At 41.6% G+C, this 23,631-nt stretch overlaps 1 protein-coding gene across 1 annotated transcript in view; it reads left to right on the forward strand.

The window, feature by feature from the left end:
* Positions 1–11,860, forward strand: part of dph1 (diphthamide biosynthesis 1) — a 58,450-nt gene extending 46,590 nt beyond the window's left edge. Inside the window, exons 9-12 of the mRNA XM_071496703.1 lie at positions 2,148–2,248; positions 7,735–7,813; positions 10,517–10,651; positions 11,032–11,860. Coding sequence (XP_071352804.1) covers positions 2,148–2,248; positions 7,735–7,813; positions 10,517–10,651; positions 11,032–11,112 — 396 coding nt within the window. The 3' untranslated portion in view covers positions 11,113–11,860. The remainder of the gene's footprint in view (positions 1–2,147; positions 2,249–7,734; positions 7,814–10,516; positions 10,652–11,031) is intronic.
* The last annotated feature ends 11,771 nt before the right edge of the window (positions 11,861–23,631 follow it).

The following is a 23,631-nucleotide window of genomic DNA, read 5'->3' on the forward strand; positions in this document are numbered from 1 at the left end:
TATACAAGGCCTGGTGTCTGGGCTTGTACCAAAGGGGCCTAATCCAGCTCAGTCTGAGGACGTAAAGTGGGGGCAGCTCCATGTGGGTCCCACGACCTTCCAGGGTGGTGTAGAGGTCTGGTGTATTGCAAAAGGTCAAGCAAAGCTGAGGGCTAATCCCTGAAAAACTGGCTCATGGGATGTGCAGTGCCATCTTTGAGGTACCAATCAAATATAGTTGGACTCACCTCTACACACAGTCCCAACTCTGACACTCCTGGGTAGACTCTCTTTTTTCAGTGTTGCTTCAAGTGAAAGATGCCACACTGGTGTGGGGACCTGCTGAGCTCCACTGTTTTTCCCTGTAGAAAAAGTTGGTTAAATCTTGCAACTGTATTATAGAGGGCAAGGCTCTGGCTGTCCAGCCTGGTACACTGGTATTACTGTTCAGCTAGTTGTAAAAACTCAGTTTCAGAAAGAAGAAAGTGTACTCAAAAGAGTCATGGGAGTTTTTTTATTGACCTAAAGGTTTGTGATTGTACCCTTTATGATGTCGTGTGGGGCACTTCAAGAATAAAGTGAGAGCTGTGTCTGTATTCTCAGAAACAACCAAAGTGTATTCTCAGTTGGAGCTGGGGTGGGCTTTGCTTTCTTACCAATTCTATTATCTTTATGGAGAGAATTTCCAAGCACACCCAAGGAGTAGAGAGACACCAATAATGGTGACCTCAGGACTGAATCTTTGCTGATGATGTAGTTCTGTGGGCTTCATCAGACTGTGACCTTCAACATTAATTGTAGTAGTTTACAGCTGAGTTTGAAGTGATTGTGAGAGTCAGACCTTTCAAGTCTGATGGTATTTTAGTAGAAGGAAAAAAAAATGCATCCCATCCTTTAGATTGTGAAGTGATTGCTTCCAAATAAAACAAATTCTAGTATCATTTGGTCTCATTTATTAGTGAGTGTAACAAGTTTGAGAGGTGGATTGGTTCCAGAGACGGCAATAATGCAGCCATTGTGCTGGATGTTCATGCAGAGGGAGTCTGAAGCAAAAGTGCTTCATCTGAATTCCTGTCCTCTCCCGTTTTAAGCTCTGGGCAAAGACTGAAAGAATGGGATTGTGGTTATGAGCAACCAAACTGAGTTTTCTTCTGTGTGTTTGAGCCCATAGTGACAGGTGTAGCAGACTGATGATCCAGAGGTTGGAGTACAATTGCTGCTCTTTTGGGTATCTAATCCAGAAGCTTCACTGTAGAAGCTTTTGGCCAGAGCCAAATGGACAGAGACCCAGAGGAAACCCCAGAATGTGTTGGAGGGATTACACATCCCAGTTTGGATGACCTAGAGCAAATGGCTGAGGAGGTGGATTTGTATGCTACTTCCCTTAACTTACTAGACTTGGATAAGTAGCAGAAAGTGGATGGATGGATACATGAGGCTTCAGAAACTGACAGCTGGATAAAGTAGTCTTTCTGCTAAGATTGACAATAGAGGAAAAACTTTGGGATGACCGTAGATTAGAATGCTTAAAAGATTGTGTCTGTGGGTGGAAGTCATGGGATAGGCAACTTATCATTTGATACAGTGGAGTTTCACAATGAAGAGAGAATTGTGACTGATGCTTAGATTGCAAACCATTTCAGTTGGTCCTTTTTATGCCTCCACGTTGGCAACAGCCAGAGCCGGAGAGAGAATGTTGTCAAGTTGTCTGTCCGTCCGTACGTCCGTCCGTCCCGTTTTAGTGAATGTGATATATCAGTTGAGGGAATTTCTTCAAATTTGGCACAAACAATCACTTGGACTTAAGGATGAACTGATTAGATTTTGGTGGGCAAAGGTCAAAGATCGAGGTCACTGTGACCTCACAAAAAATGTTTACTGTGACCCTACCCTACTTTTTTGCCATAACTTAGGAATTCATATGCTAATTATGACACAATTTAACACAAAATCTAATGGGAGAAAATGATCAAGTGATTACATTTTATATTCATATGATCAAAGGTCAACTTCACTGTGACATCATCATCTAAAACTACAAAAACACTTATGCCATTATTCAATGTTGTAACCTGGAAAGGGGAGGTTGTGACCACATTTCCTGCAACTTGGCTGGTTGGCTGAGGCTGAGGTGGTAATTGGAGGACTGTACTTCTTTCTCTCCCTAGCACCTGGAGTCAAGGATCCAGTCACTTGGCAAGTCCTTCACTCGAGTACTCCTGTCTGAGATTTTCCCCAGCAAGCTGGATCTTATGCCAGATGTGGATGCGTGAGTATTAAGATAAACACACATACACTAACGCAAACACATTAGCTATTGCTAATTGCTATTCATTGTATGTACTACTTGGCCATGACAGAAGTAAAAACTATGGCCTGTATACTCTTAACCTTGCAGAAGGCAACCCAAATTTTGTAAAACTACAAACATGAAGAACATGAATGCAGAAAGCAAGTAATGCAGCTTGTTTAGGTTGTGGCTGTGGCTCGTTTAAAGCTGATCCAGTTGCTTGCAAAGACATGGTCTATTAGCCCCAATGACATCCCCTGATGCACAGTACATGAGACACTGTGGGGCTAAGAATCTTCCTTATGCAGTGAAAAGTTTATCATTTTACTTTTACTTCCACACACCACACATCACTAAAACACTTGCTCACTGTTTTATTCATTCTTAATCACTGTTGTGTGTCTTTGTTGAAAAGAATGGGTAGTTTTTTTTCTCTCACAACATGGACCCCAGCAGAGCTATTACGATCAACAGCAAGTAGTCGCCTGAAAGTTGTAATCAACAACATTTGAAATGTATTCTGTAAGCATCATTGCACACATAATTGAGAGTCAGCATAATTTGCATGGCACACTATAACAAGGAGCTGGCAAACAGTAGTCTAGAGTGTACAGCTTCATAAACAAAATTGGCATTCAAGCCTCGGTCAGATCCATAGTTTTGCTTTCTTAGCAAAAGCAAATAGTCCAGCGTAATGAACTTGGATGCTTGATACAGTTTCCTCATCTTTGACACACAGGGCATAGAAAGAAGAATTTTATACATGAATAATCTACGAAAGTGCTTACTTTTCACTCTGTACTTTCACAATAAGGTCAGAGAATAATATAAACCCCCAAAAAATTAGCCTCGCAACGGCTTATTATTTATTTATTTTACCTTTAGGCTCCAAATTCAGTTTAATCATCTCACCAGAGTATAAAAATACCTTACCTGATACCAAGGAACTCATCACACATAATAAACACTTTCTCTCGTTCCCTCACGTACTGTAAAATAATTGGTGAAGTTCCTTTATAATCACAGTGGCAGGTACTAAAATATGCTCTACCAGTTGAATCTGTTTCCCAGCCCTGCAACACCCATCAGTGTATTCAACAAAATAAACTCCCTCAAGTTTCTTCAATGAAATATCAAGTGCTCAGGCTTCGAGGTGCAGTGCCTCTGATTTCTGACTGCATGAACAAAGGTGAAGATGGACAAGGGGTTAGTGACACACTGATGTGCAACAGCTCCGATCGCAGTCACGCAGGCACAGGCACTCACACAGTCACTCACGTGCTCCTCACACTCCCTCAGATTGGCCTCTCACTATGGAGTAATGAGAGGTGCGATGTGTGAGGGAGGAGTGGGTGAGAGAGGGACAGAAGGTCTGAGAGACGCTGAGAGTGAGTTGGAGAGAGATAGAGATAGATAGAGTGAGAGAGAGAGATGCAGAGGTAGTTGAGGGGGCTGTGTTTGGAAAGTGAGTGATCATTTTTTTTCTTTGTTTTTTTGGCTCTCTTCCTCAGACTGATGTATGAGTGTAGCTTGAAAATTATGTAAGTCAGGCACGATTCACCGAACCAAAACAAACCCTCATTACAGACAACGAGCTTTTCAACAAGGTCTGTTTCAGCAGCATCTATGGTATTATTGTCAAGAAAACCAAAGTGTTTGAATACAAAATTAAGGCTGTTGTATAAATATGTATCAGATGGGAATACACTACATGCTTGTGTACTCAGTTGCCAGTTTATTAGGTACCCCCTAGCTCACTAACTTCCATGTAATAAATCCTATATAATGAGAGATTTTTCTGATAACACAATTAAATAACACCACTCACTACAGCCTCCAAAATTACCATAGATTTCAATTAACACCTCTCTAAAACAGAACTACAAACAAAACTGAACACAGGTAGAGTCTATTGCAGGGCTGTTTTATATATAGCTTTATCTTAGTGTACCTAATAAACTGGCAGCTCTTGACAGGTCTTTGTACTATTCTTCAAAGAATAAGAGCAGTAAGAATTGGAGCAGGCATTTGATGCCAGCTTTTAGTCACGGACAGTTTTTGATACTTGATGCTCTGGTCAATACCAAAAAAGTATTAAAATTCAATTTCCTGCTTTATTGGAGAACATTACATTTATTCATCATAATGGTGTTTTTGTCAATGTAATGTGTTTTGGAAAAAAAATGTTTTAGTGTTCCTTAATGAGTCTCGGTTAGAGATGGAAGTGGAAAATGAAGGTTCATTCTGGAGACGTTACATACTGATAAAATTGTTTACATCATTTATCGCTGGTGCTTATTCAGAGATTAGACGCCACTGAGTGGATGTCTTCTGCTAATATTTTGGCATTTCGTCATTTAGCAGCCTTTTTTATTTTTTTCTCTACTGGCGTTATTTTTGTCCTTCACTGCTCACAGGAGTTTGTAAGAACCCAGGCATCCTACATGAGGTGACAATAAGACATTGCAAACCACCAGGTGGTTGAAGCTGTGTTGAAGGAAGAATAGAAGGGAAGAGAGAGATTGAGCAGTAGACAATTGGGTGGTAAAGGACGCGTTAGTGCTCGGCGCTAGCGGACAAAGCACACTGTACAGAGCCCACCCCCAGGCTTTCTCTGTCATTAGACACACACATACTCACTCATATAAAGAGAAAGGCACCATTAGCATATGCTCTTAAGTGTGTAATTAGGCTGTCCCCAAGCAGGTTTTAAACTATTGTACAGATATCTGCACACCACACACACTTATCTCAACTAGACCGCAAATATCACCCACTGCATCGCAGCCTTTTATCTCTTCTCTGAATTTTAATTTTTGACTCCATTGGAATTAAATTGTTTGTTTTAATTGAATTGAATTTGCAGTTAAAGGTGAAAACTTTCCATTTTCCTGCAGTGCTGAAAGGTTAATTGTTCATGCTTTTGGCGGTTCAAGAGTGTCAGCGTAGTTGAAGCACAGCCATGCAGGCAGAGGTCCTCCTAACATTGTCAGGGTGCAGTGGGCCACAGCAGGGTAATGTAGCAAAGCTTAGGCTGGAGCTCAGATTGCATAGTAGCACTAAATGTCATGTGATCTTACCTTTGTATGTCATAGCATAGCCATCACCAGCCCTGCATCCTGATTCTCAAATCTTTATATGTGTTGAAGGGTCAGGGTTCAGTTGAATTAACTTGGTAAGTAAACACGTGCTTTAGGTAGGGACTGAAAAGACAAGATTTCCATCAAACCTCAGTTCATTTATTCCTTTTTTTTCAGTTAATCTTTGCCTGCAAATGCTGTGAGGTTGTGAAACAAGGTTCAGCTGCCAGAGACCAACCCCCACCTTTTACCTGTCTCTCTACACCTCTCCCCTTCTTCTTTCCTCCAGCTCTTGTTTCACTGCACCACTTGCTGTGTGTTCTCTACTGTGCTGGCTAGATTGAAGGCCAGATAAGGGCTGGAAATACAATTTTGGCTGCATTCTGGGGGCAATACCTGGCATGGCACCATGTATTTTACTGAACTGCACCATTCAGTCAGTCCCTGTGCTAATATTAGAAAAGTCCCCTTTGGCTCTATGTGCCAATCAACTATCTGCTCCTCAGGAGGGATCCTTTCTGCCTTCCCTTTTATGCTCTCTGTCTCACTTTCCTCTCAGACCGCCCTCTCAGTGCTAGCCCCGAGGATTTCACCGAAAGAGTCTTGGTGTCCTTATTAATCGCCCTCCCGCCTTTGCCCCCTCCCAGCGTTCTTTTCACTTCGTGCTACAGATGTGCAGCAGTACAGCAGAGGCGCATATACACATCTACTCACATGCATGTAAGCTGTCAGACTTCTCCTCCTGTAATTAGTTCCTTCATCCCGTGTGTATCAGCTAAGGCGGTTTTTCATACATGTACAGTGTTTGGCTACAGAATGGACTGTGGTTATGAATAGAAGCTGATGGACTGTAAGGTCATATTTCTCCATCTAAACTCAGTGAACTTAGGTCTGAGGAGGTTGGTTCTTTGTACAAATATCTCTGACTCAGCTGGCTCTCATATTAGTAGGATGAATAAGAATTCATTCTTTCGGGGGCAGGCGGTGGTGGTGGGGGGGGGTTTAAGTGTTATTTGAAAATGAGAAAATGCCATGCGTTTGCCCAGAGGGAGTGGAATATTTCTGTGACAGAGAGCGGAGTAGAGCGAAAGTCAACAGTGCAATCAATTCTGCAGCTGAGAAACTGTGTGAAAGTTGGCAAATGAAGAATAGACAGATGGGGGAATTTGACGCAGTAGAGTAGACATGAAAGTACTCAAGCGATTACAGAAAAAGTTTTTGGGTTTTTTTGTCTTTTATGTGTTTTCCATCTATGCCTCTGTACTCGCCTGCACTCCTTCGCTTTAATCTCAAACAGGCATATTCTTATTGACATTTACCTACATCTAGAGTTATCTCCAGGGCTTTTATATGCACTGCAGCTCAGTTCATATTTGTCAATATTCCTGATGGAGCTCCATCATTAGGATTAGGGACAAGGGAGGGTCTGCTCCCTCAGTGGAGATGGAGCTGTGGATAGCATTGATCTGTGAGAGCTAACCCCCGTAGCCCCGGCCGCGTCTCTCGTCTCCATTTTCCCATTGTTCGTTTTTCCCTCCAGCTGTTTACATCCACGCCCTCCTCATCCCACTCTCATGCATTTCCCAGAGTAAACTCTTCTCTCCATGCCAACCTCTATTCTGTCTCCTCTCTTCTTGCTTGGGCCTCTTTACCCCACCAACACCACCATCACCACCACTCCCTCTGTTTTCATCTTCATTGCTCTCTCTCTCTCTCTCTCTCTCTCTCTCTCTCTCTCTCTCTCTCTCTCTCTCTCTCTCTCTCTCTCTCTCTCTCTCTCGCTGTATAACTGTGTCCTCTCTTTTTTTCTCACCCCCTCCCCATCTTTTTCATACACGGCCTCCTATTACCCCCACCCCCCAAAACCCCACCCCCCACCCCACCTCCAGCACCCTGTCTGCCAGCTATGTAGGCTACCTCCGTGGAGACCGGGCTGGTGCGGATTTTTTATTCACACTCACCTATCCTCTCCCTCTTTTCTTTCGCTGCATTTCACCTCTACTCACTTCTTCCCCTGTTTTTTCTGTTTATTCCTCCTTCAACCAAGTCTGCCCCCCCTCCCCCCTCCCCCCTTCCACCACCAAAAAACCTTCCTCCCTCGCTCTTTTCAGACTCCCTCCCTCACTGGGTAGCTATGCATTCAGACAGTGTAGTGTGGCTGTCTTTAGAGCTGTTGCAAATCAGGACAGATCTCTCCAACAGATGCTGGAGATCAGGTGGAGGGAGGCTCCCCGCACAACCCATTGCATCACATATCCACATGCAGCATGGAGTCGCAGATGTGCCCTGCCTGTCTAATAGGATTTTTGTCTCTCGCCCTCTTTGACTGCTTCTGTTTCACACACTCAGCCATGGATGTACATTTGTACCATGTCTTTCCTACAGGTGGGTCCAGATTGCTTGTCCACGCCTTTCTATCGATTGGGGCACAGCCTTCTCCAAACCCCTGCTATCTCCATATGAGGTAAACATGCACCTTATAGTCTTTCAGCAGGATCACAGCTGTCACTCACTTATCAGAGGAGCCTCATGCATTGCACACACACACAAACACACACACACACACACACACACATACATACACACTCACACACACACTCAGAGAGACCTTTCTGCCAGTACACAGACCCTTGGGCAGATGTTCCGCTGAAGCCGTCATCAAAGTGCAGAGGATAGGGGAGCTACTACAATGTTACAGTATGTGAAAGTGTTTGAAGGGGTGGTGAATTTGTGTAGGGCTCATCAAGGCCTGCTTGTGCTGGAGATGAAGAAGCACACCTCCTCCATCTCCCCTCCTTCAGCCATAAAGCACACACACACATATACAACAGCATCAGCAGCAGACTAGCCCCCCCTACTGGCTAACAGCACACACAGTCCCTCCCCTCCCGCAGCTGTCTTGTTTTTCTAAAGGGAGAGAGATAGATCGGACAGCAACACATAAAGATCCATTTCAAAGCAAGTGTTTGTTTGTGTGCCGCTGCAGCTGGTGTAGCAAGCCTGCGAAAAAAAAATAAAAAATAAAAAAATAAAAAGGCTTGCTTTGTTATGGGTTTGGCAGTTATGTGTATAGGTAATTATGTGACTTGGCTGGTTAGCATTTAATGTCAACTATTAATTCTCTCAGTGATTTTCCTCAAAGATATGCTGCTGATTTGGATCCTGGTGAAATGGATGCGAGGGGAATTGCTGTCTTGAATATTGGATTTTGATTTGAAATGGTTGCTGTTTTTCTCTACTGCTTGTGCTGCACTTATGTTTCAGAATGAGGCCGTTAAGAATAATGACAGCATTCACCTCAGAAGAGAAAGTGATGATTGTTCTGTATTGTTTTTGACCGAGGTCTATACCGGTGCATTTGTAGTCTGAAATTCGCCGTGCTGTAATGAGGAAAGCAGCAATCTGTTTTCTTAAGCCGTTTGTGTTACAGCTCACGTTGCTCTCCCTGGCAGCTATTTGGGAACAATGTCTGTACATTTAAATAATTCGCAGATGCACTTGTGTCTTTATACGTGCGTGCTTGTGCGCGGTTGTGATAAGTTCTAATTCACCGCCATCTCATACCTATGAGTGTTATAGGTCTCAGTGCACTGTGCTTTTTTCCACTGTGGCATTTAGAATGAAGATGAAGAGGAGCGAGCTGGGAGGATGGAGTAAGCAAGGAGAGGGGTGGAGGGGAGAGAGGGGGAGGGGGTAGGGGGGGGCAGCAGCATTTATTTTCAGTGCGTCTCATGTTATATTTATAGTCAATAAGACACACTTGGCTCTCCTGTCAGAGCAGGGATTAGCAAGAGAAGCTAGCTTCCACAGAGAGAGGCAGTTGGTGTGAGAGGGGAGAGGAGGAGAGCAGTGGGTAAAAGCTGGAGAAATGAGAGACGGGTGGAATAAGGGCAGGGGAGAGGAGAAAATGAAGAGGGCTCCAGGAGAAGGATGTCTGGGGAGAGCGAAGGCAAAAAATTAGACAATGAAAGATTTATTCCAGTACATAGTGTGTGTGTGTGTGTGTGTTTAGCAGGAAATACTGTGAGATTTGGTTGACCCATATTTCATGTTATTAATTGCTGGATATGAAGCAAGCAAGTTATGTCAGTATTTTTGTTAAACCTGAAAGACCCGTACACAGAAGTCAGATATTTGCTACATTTGAACTTTTATATGAATGTATACATAGTGTGCAGCACAGTACCCCTGTTATTATTGGAAAGCTTAGCAAAAAGATCCAAAAACATAAACTCCGCTCGCTTAATTTCCAGTTCTTCTATGCAGCAAGTAAATTCACAGCTCTATCTTTACAGCTGTCGCGTTTATGCTTTAATGCTGCTTGTTGAAATGAAGGTTTAAGACCATGTTTAAAGGGAGTGTTGCTCCTGTGTCTGTTTAAAGATGCAGCCACCGTGTAAGAGAACACTACCTTGTCAACGTTGGTACACACCATGCTAACAAAATAAACTACGGTAGCTGCACACAAGCTGTGTGTCAGTGATGAATTATGTCCCGCTAGAGGAGAGATTTCATCACTTTGAAGCTGCATTTTTTTTTTTTTTATGTTTCCTTTCAACTAAATTCTCCAATGGGTCAAAAGAGTGATTTTTTTTTTTTTATGATATTACAATGATATGACTTGTTTTCTCATCATGTTTCCTTGGCATCTAAATAGTTTGAAGGATAGACGAATAGTTGGATGAATGAATAAATGAACAATCACTTTCGTTCAACATGCTTGCTTATTCATCTGCTCAGTCATTCAGCTGCTCTCCTTTTCTTTCATTCACAATCGGTATTCACAGGCACTTCTCTTCCATATGGAGCAGCCTGCACTTATGTCACAGCACTGTCATGCCAGTACTGTTGCTCTCCTCCAGCAGCTGTTGTGTCGTGCAGTGCAGCTGCATAGGGACAACATGACAGCTCTGCCAGTTATCCGAGCTTAATATTATGACACCTGTCTTGTCTGTACAGTCAGTCTGTTGTGTCTTCTCATCACTCTACAATTTCTTGCAGCTGGTTTGCCCAAAAAACTGCAAATCCACTAAATAACAAGGGAGGAAAAAAACAGCAGAATTGTGAACCGCAGCACCTCACAGGGTGCTCGTGTTGCATTTTTAGCTTGTCAGTTTTCTTGTTCTTTTTTTGTTTTTACATGATCCGTCATCTGTCTATCTCACAGGCAGCCGTGGCTTTACAGGAAGTAGGCTGGAAGGAAGTCTACCCCATGGACTTCTACTCCAATCAGAGCCTGGGGCCATGGGCGCCCAACCACCCTGACAACCAACCTGTGCGGCCCACGCGCAGACAAGCCCAGGTGAGCAGGGGTGGGAGATAAAAGAATGAATGACAGAGGGAGGGGAGGGGAGGGGGAGGAGAAGCTGGTAAAAGAGTGTTCAGCATGTGGTCGACGGCTTTTATCAGTGCATCACCACACTGACACCCAGTGGCACAATGACAGTAGGACATGTATCAGGACATCTCTCTGAAAGGCGTGGTTGTGACCTTGACCTTGATGTGCATCATAAAATGTCTGATTAACTTCAAAAATAGAAAAAGACAGTTAGAGATTCAGTTAATTGCTGCTTTGTGAATACATCCAACAACAGCCATATTGCTCCATATTACCACTAATCTGTCTGAGGTAGGTACTGTCACTGTTCCAAGTGTTAATGCTATCCCACTGCCTGCCTGCAGAAGCCAGGCTCAGAGCCAGCTCCTCCTACCAAGCAGTGTGGGCAGACCCAGTGCGCCCCCTGTGGCTGTCAAGGGGAATAACACATCGTGACCAGCACCGCCTTTGACTCGTCTCGAGCCTGCCAGTGCCACTGCCTGTGTTAACGGCTGGAGGGAGGTCAGACCAGAGGAGGAGAGTGGGTATTTGTCCAGACAGTCTATCAGCAAGCGGAGCTAAAGCCAGAGGATCCCTCAGCCCCTCCTCAAATGGATTACTATCCATAAATAATCCCTCATTTTACAGCACAGCAGATCAAACCAAATTCATTGCCCTTATTCACATTTTTGGCATGTATTCTGAGCTCAAAATACATGCAGCAGAGAGAATGGCTTTTGTGTTTCGAGCTCACACATGTTCATGTGAGTCAAATTGCCATGAAGGCGCTGCTCTCTGCTGTGCTAAGAAAGGAATTCTTCCTGCATAGGGGGAAATGTGTGGGCCTCTCTGTAATTCAGACACGGCTTTTGTGATTGTTAGAGAGACACAGTGTGCCAGATGACCTTGAACACGTTGTATGGAATTTAAGTGTCTGTTAATGTGGGTGGCTTTAGTCAAATGCAATCCACTTGTCCTTGGATAAAGCACTGTATGCTGTTGGACACCTGAAATAAGTTTCCCTTCATACCGTATTTCAAAGAGAGTCACAGACATATTGTATGGAGCACTTTATTTGATACACTCTATTGAAATGTGTATAGTAATAAATGCCATGGATTATGACGCGACCTTGTTTCTCTTTCTTGCTTTTCTAGTCAGATTCTGAAACAATACATCAGAAATGAACTCCTGCTTCTTGTGTGAGTGTTTTTGATAATCGCGTTGCCACGCTGAAGCTATGAGCCCGTTCTGTAAGGCTGAGGAGTGTGAGTTCCTGGATGCGTGCAGTGCTAGTCACGACCGCTCTCCATCCTCATTATTTATTGATGCTGGAGTCTGTCAATAAATAAATAAATAAATAAAACTCACTGTTGCTGTTTGGCTACCACAAACGAAACTGACAGCAACATACCACGGCCTCAGCTGATCCCGAGAACTTGCGAACCCTTCCTCCAGTTTGCAGCACGTTGTCTGAGGTGGGTATGATCTTCTACAAACTACGTGGCTTCTCCCGTCAGATCCTCTCTCCGCTTTCCACCACCGTATCTCCTTGGCAACAGAGAACAGTGTGATACAGTCCATCCCGCAAAACGTCCGTCTCATGATGTTTCTCGCCTGTCCGACTGGTGGCTGTTGTTTTGAGGCGCTCAGTGCTTGCGACAGTAAAGTGTATGATGCACAGCAGTCAAGAATACATCAGTGGGCAGCAGAGCTCTCTCCCAGCTGATGTTTGATATATTTTTTGGTGCACTGTATTAGGTGGAAAGAGGGGAGAAGTTAAATAAATCCTCTTTTCTCTCCATCCATTAATCTCACAGCCTAAAGATTTGGTTTGTTTAAATATTAATTACTGATTTGAACATCAGTACAAAAGATGTTGGGTTTTTTTTTTTTATATCCTTGTTGGCCTTGGTCAGAATTTAAGCCATTTTAGACACAACAGATGGAACTAATGGGTATTTAAATATCTTAATTAAAGTGAAATAGGGCCCTTGTTATATCGTTATGACAGGTCTGGATGCTTTGATTAAGCTGCTCTGAAATGTTTTCATAATCAAAACGAATAATAAATTTTTGTCAGTATGTCTGGTATGTGTGAATTTGAATTGAAATATATCTGTGGTATTTCAGAATAACACATCAAAATTCCTGTTCTCTCTCTCATTTTTACTGTTCATTGTTTATTCTTATTTGTTACCTGGGCATTGTAAATTTTTCTATAGATCTATGTAAAAAAAAAATACAATATAGTCAAATGTTTACTTTTACAATACATATTTCAGTGGGGCAAATAATCACTACAATTTCTAACAATATCACCATCAGAAAAGAATTATATAAAAATCAAACATGAGATTCAAGAGGTTTCACAAATAACTAAGCAGTAAAATGTAAAATTTGAACTTCCATATCTCAAACAAAGTCAGGCTGCTTGTTTTGCTGGCCTGTCTTCAAGAATAGCCTCCTCAGTTGCCTCCGTAAACACGTTTCACTAAATAATTGCGGTATTAAATATTCCACTGATCTTGTTTGAGGTGCTGTATTATGTTTCCCCATCAACAAGTGTTTGCTCTTATTATTATCATGAACAATGCAACAATCCCCCCTGGTAGAGCTCAAGGAAGAGCTACTGTGTTCTTTGAAGTGAGATAAAATTAGTTTGGCTAACCCTGCCTGTGTAAAATATACAGAAAAAAAAAAAGGACGAGTACCACCAAACCCCCTAAACTCAATAAAAGTGAATAACTGAGTGGTTGAGTGGAACTTTTTCAAAGCATATTGAGGTTTCTTGATTTGGCTCATGGAATAAAACTAACAGGGGAGTTACACCTGAAACTTAATGAGGCGCTGATTCACAGATGTGTTTTAACTCAGACAGACAGCTGTATGAGTCATATAAACCCCAGTCAGTCTGGCCTGTTCTTTCAGGTTCATCACCAGCCATGCCAACAGCTGAGTGGCCACTAGGTGGCACTCTTTGAATAGCTTCTTTGCATCCTGTGAGGCATTCAAGTCACACGCTGTTCACTGTGGAAAGGCTTTGTTGGGCATGGCAGTATGTGAGTGAGTAAGCTTGGCAGAGTACAAGTACCCAGTGCACTTTTGTAACTAGTGTGTGCAATTGTTTCCAGATGTTGTAGGAATGTGACTCCGCTCTACTTCATCCTCCTTGGCACCCCATCTCTTCCCTTTTCCCCTGCACCCCTCCTGCTCTGAATGTGTTTGCCATCTCGCTTCCTCTGCCATCAGCACCCAATTTCCTGTGCTGAGGACACAGCTCGCCACAGAGGATTTGTGACATGATTATTATAGGCGTTATAGCCCTGCAGAGGCCACAGCTTGTGCTTTAGCACAACAGGTGCTCAGGTCACGTACAGTGATATCCATATACCCTGACTGTATGGTCGGCTGGCTGCTGGTGCCCTGCCTTTGTTTGCCTAACCTACACCTGTAAGCAGTTGTATGACCTAAAAGCTGTCGGATAATTCACCCTCAAAAAACCTCACATGATCAAAAATGCAGAGGAGTTGATTGGAATAAAACATTTTCAGTAAATATGAAGCCTTGAGTTCATTTTTGTTCTGTGGTTTTTCACTGCTACCTACAAGCAGGACAATCATGTCAGCACCCATGATGCATTTAGTTGTTTATTTCTGTGACCAGGGAAAGGCTGAGTCACAGCAGCAGTCTCTCACTGTCCCCTCCTCGCTTTCATTGTCACTGACCGTGTGTGTTCAACACCTCCCTGCACGTCAGGCATGTTTACATTTACCCTCACACCGAGTAAATGCATGAACATAGTCAAGCATTCATTTGTTTGTCATATTGTATGTTTTTTATTGTTGCTGGATTTTTCTCTCTAAAAGGAAAATCAAGGATGGCTAGAAAAGAGACAGTTCGGAAATATATTTTATGACTCATGGCACTACAATAAAAATAAACAGACGAGGAGGAGAATGTTTTCGCAAGTTTGTTTTTTGCTTTTTTTTCCCCATCAGCGCAGCTTTGAGGCAGATTATGACTTCACACAGCCACATGTGACTGGGGCTGAGCTGGGAAAGGAGTGGCAGTGGAGGACATGTATATAAGATCCAAACTGGGAGAATATAAGTCTGTATTTCATTATCTGCTTCCCTCTCTCTCTCTCTCTCTCTCTCTCTCTCTCTCTCTCTGTCTCTCTGTCCCTTCTCTGTTTTTTTACTCTTTGGTCTTTCTGCCATTCAACCTGGATTATATTAGAAATGAACAGACATGACAACAATAGACGATTTATTTGGTTTAACATGCCTGTATTTACATCTGTCAAGACACTCTGTAGGTGGGTGAGAAACTGTTTACAGAGAAATATGAAGCACAGAAAAAGTCAGTGCTCGGCTGCAGTGAAATGCTCTTTGAAAGATTTTTTGGAGTGTGCTATGGTAATAATAATGGATGTCTGATGTGATAGTGCATGTGCAATTACAATTTCAGACATAACAGCTGCATGTTGTCAGTGTAAAATATAATTCTGCATGATTTGGACACTGATCATCGTTCCAATGATCAATGCAGGTTTACAGAAAACCTCTCTCAGCTATGTCACATAGCATCCCTGTGTCTACACCTGAAGGTAGTGTGTTCTTGATTAAACTGGGCTTGGGCAGGCAAGTTTGGCAATTCTTTGCATCTCTGAAAAGTGTTTTTAAAAAGACAGCAGCACTCTTACTGAGAAAATAAGACTGAAGAGATGCCAGCTAACTTTGACATTGACAACCTGTTGTATTTAAATCTAAAGAGTTTCTTTGATGTAGTTTGGTTAAGTAATTGCCAATAATGGTGGAAATTAGAAGCTAAGTATTTAACAACCTCTTAATCTGCATCCCTTTGGAAATTCAAACAATAAATGCTTATGTCCAGAGGCTGCCGACTCTATGTGTGTGTGTGGGAGAGAAGAAGCCTGGGCGGCCAAACAGCAATGTGAAAGAAGGTTGCTAGAAGGTTGAATAAGAGTCTTTAGTGGAAAAAAATAAGTGGTGTAAAGAGATGACTAATTCTGCGTGGGAGATCAGCCTGTCCCTGATCATCCGGCCAAGAGCCACCCCGGCACAGGGCTGTCACAAAGTCACCTTCTTCCTCAACCCACTCTGTCCTGCCGTGGATTGTCAGTATTTTCCTCTCATTCTGTGATCTGTCTTTTCTTAATAATTAGTTTATTTTTTTCTCACTCAAGTCTAGAGGGATGTGGCTAATTGGAAAACATGTCAACTCAAAGGGTTACTGATTTTCATTTGTTGATTTACTTTTTTGTGTCTCTTAATAGTTGTGTGTTCATGTTGTGAGGATCATTAAAATCCGTTGAGAATTTGTGGGAAGTTTTCAAATATACAAAAATGAAAATAAAGATCCAATACATTATGTTTTTTTCTAAATTCTTGAGATTCTTATTTTGGTTGACCCTTTAAAATAGCATATGCCTTCAGTAATCAGTTAATTCATGAAAAATTAAAGGTCCCATCTGTATTATTTTACTGGGCCTTTAGACAAACAAGCCATCATCATTTTAAACCAGCAGGAACAGCCGCACTCCGTTTAGTTCAGTCCACTGCCAAATACCCACTGAACAACCCCCCATGCAGCTAATTACCTGTTGTACATTTAAGCATACACTAATTTTGCCCAAGCACTCATAGCTCTCTCCTTATAGTGATTTTCTCACTAATCCACAGTCGTTTACACACTATTCAGATCTGCTAGTTACTTAAGCTTAGCAGTTATCAATAGTTTCTGTGCCTTATGTTTAGTTGCTCCTCTGCCTCCTTTAGTCATAACGGCGTATCTGATAAATGCTGTTTATCTGTCGACATGGACACAAGGCTCAGTGAATTGGAAGCGCAGCACCGCACAATGGAAACCATGTTGTTAGCCAGCTATGGTTAGCCTGTCTGTAGCCGGATGATTCAGTGTAGCTCCTACTCTCCCCTCAGCAGTTCACGAGCAGCCAGGAGGCCAGGGCGGCTGGGTGACTATTGGTAACAAGCACAGCCCTAAGCAAAAGCCCATGTTTCACCACCAATCTGGTCACTTTTGGAACAGGTTGTTCCCACCCGGGGACACACCTGCTGAGAAACCAACTCTGAATATTGGCAGCTTTATTTTGAAAAATGCAATGTGAGCAACACCGGGGAGCCAGAGCGAGCAACATTGAATCCTATTTGAAACAGGATAAACATATACAGCCAGTTACACCAGTTGGAGGTCACTACAGATTAATATTGAGTCAGGGTGTACATATGCAAAGACAATGTTGGACTCTGTAGTTTTATCTCCGCCCCTGCCTAATCTGACCAGTGATGACACGTGCAGCCGCATGTCATCATTCATCACTGGCTGTCAAGGTGGTGTCCAGCAAACGATGTGGGCTCTGTAGATAATTGGTGGACTTTCTGGGGTAGACCTGGTCTGATTAGGAGAGACAGCATACATCCCACACTGGATGGAGCAGCTCTCATATCTGGAGGTCTGGCTGAGTTTATTAGAAAGCCAAAGCCATGACAACCCAGAGATAAGACCAGGAGGCAGAGTTGCAGTCTTACACACTTCTCTGCGCTTCTCTAAGACCAGTCACCTGCCATAAACCACATAGGAATTGTGTCTACCTCCTGACCACCTAAATTTATTAAATCAAAAGTAAACAGAAGGTGAGTTATACATAAAAATGAATGAGACTGAACACAACTACTATAACAAAACACGGAAATAGGACAATTAAATGTGGACTATTAAATATTTAATATTTAAAATACTTTCATCTAAATCTCCATTAGTCAATGATCTGATAACTGATCATCACATTGATCTGTTCTGTCTGACTGAAACTTGGTTGCAGTAGGAACAATATGTTAGTCTGAATGAATCAACACCTCCTACTCATATTATTATTCACATTCCTCAAAGCACAGGTCAAGGAGGAGGGGTCGCAGAGATTTTTCACTCCAGTTTATTTAATCAGTCCTAAACCTAAACTGAGTCATAACTAATTGGAAAGCGTTTCTCTTCGTCTTTAACACCCAAGCTAGAAAACTAAAAAATCAGCCCAACTAGTTATCATATATATGATATATGTCATCCACCTGCCCCTTACTCTAAATTCCTATCTGAGTTCTCAGTTTTTATCTGACTTAGTTCCTAGCACAGTGTGTCTGAACATATTTTATTAAAATTTGAGTTCATAATTATGAATTATACAACATTCAAGAAAGAAAATCCACCACAGTAGGACAGCTATCTCAACTTTAATACACAGGTTGATGATCCTTTTGATACTGCTGCAATCTCACTAAGTACAACACTGAAAAAGAAGGTAGAGAATAAGAGGAGGCTAGCTCTGTGTGTACAATTCACAAAAGCTTGCTCTAAAAGTGCTCCATAATGCCAGAACCCTCTATCATTCATTGTTAATGGAAGAAAACAAAAACAATCTCAGGTTTCTGTTCAGCACAGAGGCTGACAGACAGTCATAGCTCTATTGAGCAATCTGTTCCCTTAACCCTCAATGATAATGACTTCATGAGCTTCGTTACAAATAAAATTGTGACTATTAGAGAAAAAATTAATCAACTGCTTCCCACAACTGACATGGATGTATTACCCAGTACAGTAGCCTTGGACCCAACCTTGATAACCTGATTTATATTTAGACCACCTCTCTCCTATAGATCTGTCTCAGCTAACTTCATCAGTTTCTTTATCTAAACCATCGACTTCTGGACCGTATTCCAACAAGGCTGCTCGAGGATGTTTTTCCTTGAATCAACATTTCTGTTTTAGATCTGATCACAGGTTTTTAAGGTTGCAGTAATAAAACCTCTACTTAAAAAGCCTACTCTTGATCCAGATGTTTTAGCTAATTACAGACCTCCAGTATATCCAACCTCTGCTTTATTTCTAAAATCCTTGAAGAAATTTGCTGCAATCCATTTATGTGATTATTTGAATATGAATGGTTTCTTTGCAGCACACTCCTGAATAACTTTGTAGCTGTTAGATATCAAGTTGGTAAAAGCAGAGAGGAAATATGAGTCATTTGGCCTCAAAATGCTTCGTGTCAGTTTGACACTTTACCATATAGTGTGGCTGTGGTAGCAAAAAAATATAACACATGGATGTGAATATTAATGCAAATGTGCTTTCAACTGATTAATTTATTTTCCTGTCCTGGGTTTCAGCTGTCTATCTTGTGTCATTCATGAGTTTATGATGCTTTCCCAGAGAAAACTATTACTCTCTAACAATGATTGAATATTGGTTTGTGACATTTGATTTAGAATTAACCAGAAACATAATCAGTACAACCCATGATTAGCATGCAGATTCACACATAATAAGAAACTAATTTTTATTTGTACTGGTTATTTTATATACTATATAGAAGTGGACTCACAAGAAATTTCCATAGGATTTATTGTATTTGTTCTCATATTATTTATTACTCTCTGTATTTATTATCCTGATTTGTTCCTTACTTTATAACCTTGATACCTACTCAAAATCATATACTTTATTCTAAAAGCTCCACCACAAGGTGTTCTTCATGAATACTTGACATATACAACAAAGCATGTACTTCTTTATCTGAAAATAAATGCTACAATATATATCAATATTAAATCTGTTGCATTTTCATTAAACATTTGCTAATGTTTAGTAAAACAGTCATGACAAAGGCCAGTATTTTATCACCTGCTTTACAGCTGGTAATGTTTCAAAATGTGTGCATAAGCAAAGCTTTCTCGATATATAAATAAAACATCTAATGTCACTGCTATTGATGTACTAATCTGTTATAGAGCATTAGGATATAATTGGTAAATCAAAGATAATGATGAATATTAATTTATGTATTGATAGTTTATTATGAAGTCATCATGAGGTCATTATTTACCAAGGACACATAAACATTTCTTTTAAAGTGATACTAAAGATTTTGATATGACATTGTTACAACAGGTTTACTGGACAATAAAGACACGTTTGACACATCATTAAACTTTCCCAGTGTGATAGTGAAGAGGATTTTTGGTTTTGTTTTTTTCTCTCTCTGTTCTCAAGTAGGACAAGAGGAGAAAACCTTGGTAAAACTTCAGTACCTGACGATTTTCTCTCTTTTCTTCTGATGAACTTGGTAACCAACCAACGTGTAAATAAACAATGCCCAAGTTAATCCCTATTGTTACCAGAAAAAAGTCAGTTTGTTTAGATTGTCTACCATAAAAGTTCAGCATTTATGATGCGTGTAACTCCTCTGAGGGCAGCAGGTTTGTACTGTGACATACTTGAACTTTGTAAAAGAACGAATGTTAGTTTGTCCAAAATGTACATAATACAGTTGTCCAGTTGTGCATGTGCTGATTCCTGAGTTTAAAAAACCCTCTTGTGCAAAATAGATTAACTAGAGGAAGGGGACAGATATTTTGTATCTCAAATGCCATGGCCATTTACCTTATATGTGAAATTAGTTCTTTTGCATAAGAACCCCTTATCATTACAGAATATTTCTTTCTACTTGAAATCTAAAGGCTAAAAATATTTATTTCTATTAGACTACCTTGTAATAAGTGGAACATTTACAATTCATCATAAAGGATGCATCTGTTGAGTCTTAGACTATCTAAGACTCAATAGATGCGTCCTTCATAATCTTGTATTAGATAATTCACTCAATAATTCATTTTCTCCCATTTATTTTGGAACTGAATGTGCAGCTCTAATTTTTAAAACACATGCCTCTGCTTCACATGCAAACTTCTTATGTACAGTATCTTTATAACTTTAAATAGCATTTACCTCTTTTAATCTTGCATTGCCAAAAAACTGCTGAAGATTAAGAAACAAATATTGGAACTTTTTATGACCAAGTCAGTCACAGATATCAAAATCAGGCTGATCAGAACCAGCACTGGTGCCAATTTTGTGATCTGGATCTCGGTGTCTGAACAGTAAGACTTAATGTGCTGCTGGAAAGGAGATCGTCATGTAGAGTCTTACAGTGCAGAGACCAAGACTACTCATCTTCAGAAGGATGGCAACTACTTCCAGGATGGGGTTTTGTTAAGTCTGATGATCAATTATTTAAATTTTAAATCAGGGCATCCTCATTAGCCAGGCTGCTGAAGTGTTGAGCAAGACACTGAATCCCTGTCAAGTCCAAGGTCACTGCTGTGTGGCCGACCCTGAGCTTTCACTTCACTGTTAAAAAGCAATTCAAATAATTATAACTGACAAAGATACAAAGTTTCACGTGTTCATGATTAATTAATTTATTGATAGGTAATTCTACATTACATGGGTATGATTCAAATATGCATGTACCATAACACTGAAATGGAGAATTAATTCAGGAAGAATAAAAAACCAACAGCTTTTGTAAGAAAATAAAACAGAAAAATAACCTGTAGAGCTACAGCTAACACACTGCTATAACCAGTGATAAGGAGTAGCAGTTCCAGGAGTAGCAGTTCTGAGCTCTACTACTGGCAGAGGGTGTATCAGTTTTCATCAGGAGTGGACTTTGAGACTTTGATCTACACATGGAGGAGTCTTCCCTCCTCCAGGATAAGGACATACTGGAATATTCCTTCTTAAATCTACAGCAGATATGAGAAGGGTTTTTTTTTTTCTCTGACATGAAGGAGCTCTACTTCTGTGTGTTTAATTATGACCAGGTTCACTGAGTTCAGTTACATATAGTATAGCCAGGCTCTTTGGTTTGTATTAGTTTGACTTATTTTCATGTGTTTCTCACCACCGTGATTTGACTCAATCTTTTTTTTTCTTGTCTTTTCCACTTTCTTTAATTACATGAATGCCTCACTCCATATCAACTGCTGTATGTTCAAGCAAAATTACATTCTTTCTGTGCTTTAAACCACACTGCTGCAATTCTTTTGTCATCTTTTGTCACTTTTTCTCTCTTGCTGACTTTAACATTCTTAATAGCTTGCTCTTTTGCACCACTCTGGTTCAGATGTGTGTTTTGCCCCCTAGCGACCATGGCTGTAGACTGTTACCAGTGGTGCTGTTGCTACAGTAACAATCTAATGCCACGGTCACCATGGAGACAGCGGGCGAAATATGATTGGCTGTGGTAACCACTGACGTCCTCGGTGGATTGATGATGTTGGTGATGCAGCCTTTAGTAGTGCTGAGCTCCGAAAGGAAACTTCATATAGTGCAGCAGCATCTTCCCACTCATCTTAACTCTTACAGTCACAAAGGTGAATTTGATCACACAGAGCAGAGGTTTGCCAGACGTCAGTAGCCATGACTGTAGACTGTTACTGTACTTTGGAGCAGTTTTAGCAGTAAGCAGTCTAGAGCCAAGGTATTGATGCACTGACTGATAGAACAGAGCTGTAGCATAGAATTGCATCATGCTGCAGAGAGTAAGAAAGCATACAAGCTACAACATGCAGAGGGAAAAGTGGGGGTGGGGGGGTGGGGGGGGTGGGGGGGGGGCGCTCACTATAGCATACATCACAGCCTTTCCCACCAGTGGCCTTAGTCTATGGGTGGCCAGACAGGTGGTTACATAGCTCACTTGTTGTGTTTGTAGCATTGATTTCCATGCTGATTATCTATGAGTCAGCCAGAGGATATGGGCAGACAGGGGAACAGGGTACATTGGTGGCTTATGCAAGCTAAGCTGAGCAACTCCAGGACTGATGTCAGCAGGCAGGAAATTTGAGTACTGACGAGCACTAATCTCACGTTTTACTGGCGGTTTCAAGCTGTGTAATGTGGTTGACAGTGGTGATTTGTGTCAGTTTTTCTTCGGAAGGAATCTAGAAAGATGAGGAAGCAAAGGAAGGAGCACTGTGAGTGGGCAAGTACAAAAGTTTTCACTTTTGTTATCAGAGGTTACCACTGACTTGGACGTTTTCCTGTGTCAATTTTTTACCTGACAACCTCCAGTGTCGTCACTGCAACTTACTTACATCAGTGATGACATTACTAATCTAACTTTGCCTCTGTCCCACATGCAAAAATACATGTGTAAAAAAAAAAAAAAAAAAAAAAAAACTTTGTGATTGGACCAATATCCCCCTGTGACAGGCCGAGTATCTGGACTCTGTCTCTGTCCATGGTGCTGAAGATCATCCACTGGCCGAGTTTCCGCTGCTGCTTGAGCCGTAAATAGCTCTAGAGATGCGCCTCTCTATTTCTATCAGACATACACACGTTAGCTAGAGGTCAGAGAGTTTAAAATATTCCTAATATTCCTATCAAACTATCGACCGGATCAAAAACTTACATGGAGGACAAAGTGAAGGATTTCTTATGTTATGATTAGAAAATCTTCTATAACATTAGCCTAGAAAAGATCTACAACATTTTCCGTATGGGGAAATTTCGGATGGTTCACTAATTGTGTGGACACAAATCAAATAAAGTTTAGTACATGTGTTTCAGAATTCTTAGTTCAACACAATCAATTCAGCCCCATGCAGGTCAGCCCACCGACCACGTTCAGCACCCCGGACAGCGCCACGCAGCTTCGTTGAGCCGCTGGTTATTTCAGGTCTTTAAAAGAGCATCGCTGATCGTTTCTCATGGCCCGCGTAGTTTCCACAGCTCTGCCAAGTTCGTTCAAAGCCGATGTGAATATCACCCGCGCATACGGACTTTAAGGCTAAGAACAGCGGGAGAGGCTGTTGAACCATGCTCATTGTAATTCTGGACATAGCTCCCCCTCCAGGAGTTACCTCCGGCAGTTTTCATCAGATCCCCAGGCCTTCCCACCCCCTCAACTCCCCACCTAGTATAGAGACACATCGCAATGCAGGCTGTGGACGTAGGCTATATAGGCGACTCGCACTGTGCCTTTAAAGCCCTGTGATGGGTGATTGGAAGTCGTCTGCATGTGCGCAGGAATGACGCAAAATTGACTTCATCTCAAGAACGCGTCACGATGTCATTTCAACATG

The sequence above is a fragment of the Trachinotus anak genome, unplaced genomic scaffold, assembly GCF_046630095.1.
Source record: "Trachinotus anak isolate AG129_WGS33_773 ecotype Australia unplaced genomic scaffold, CSIRO_AGI_Tana_v1 ptg000014l, whole genome shotgun sequence".
NCBI lineage: Eukaryota > Metazoa > Chordata > Actinopteri > Carangiformes > Carangidae > Trachinotus > Trachinotus anak.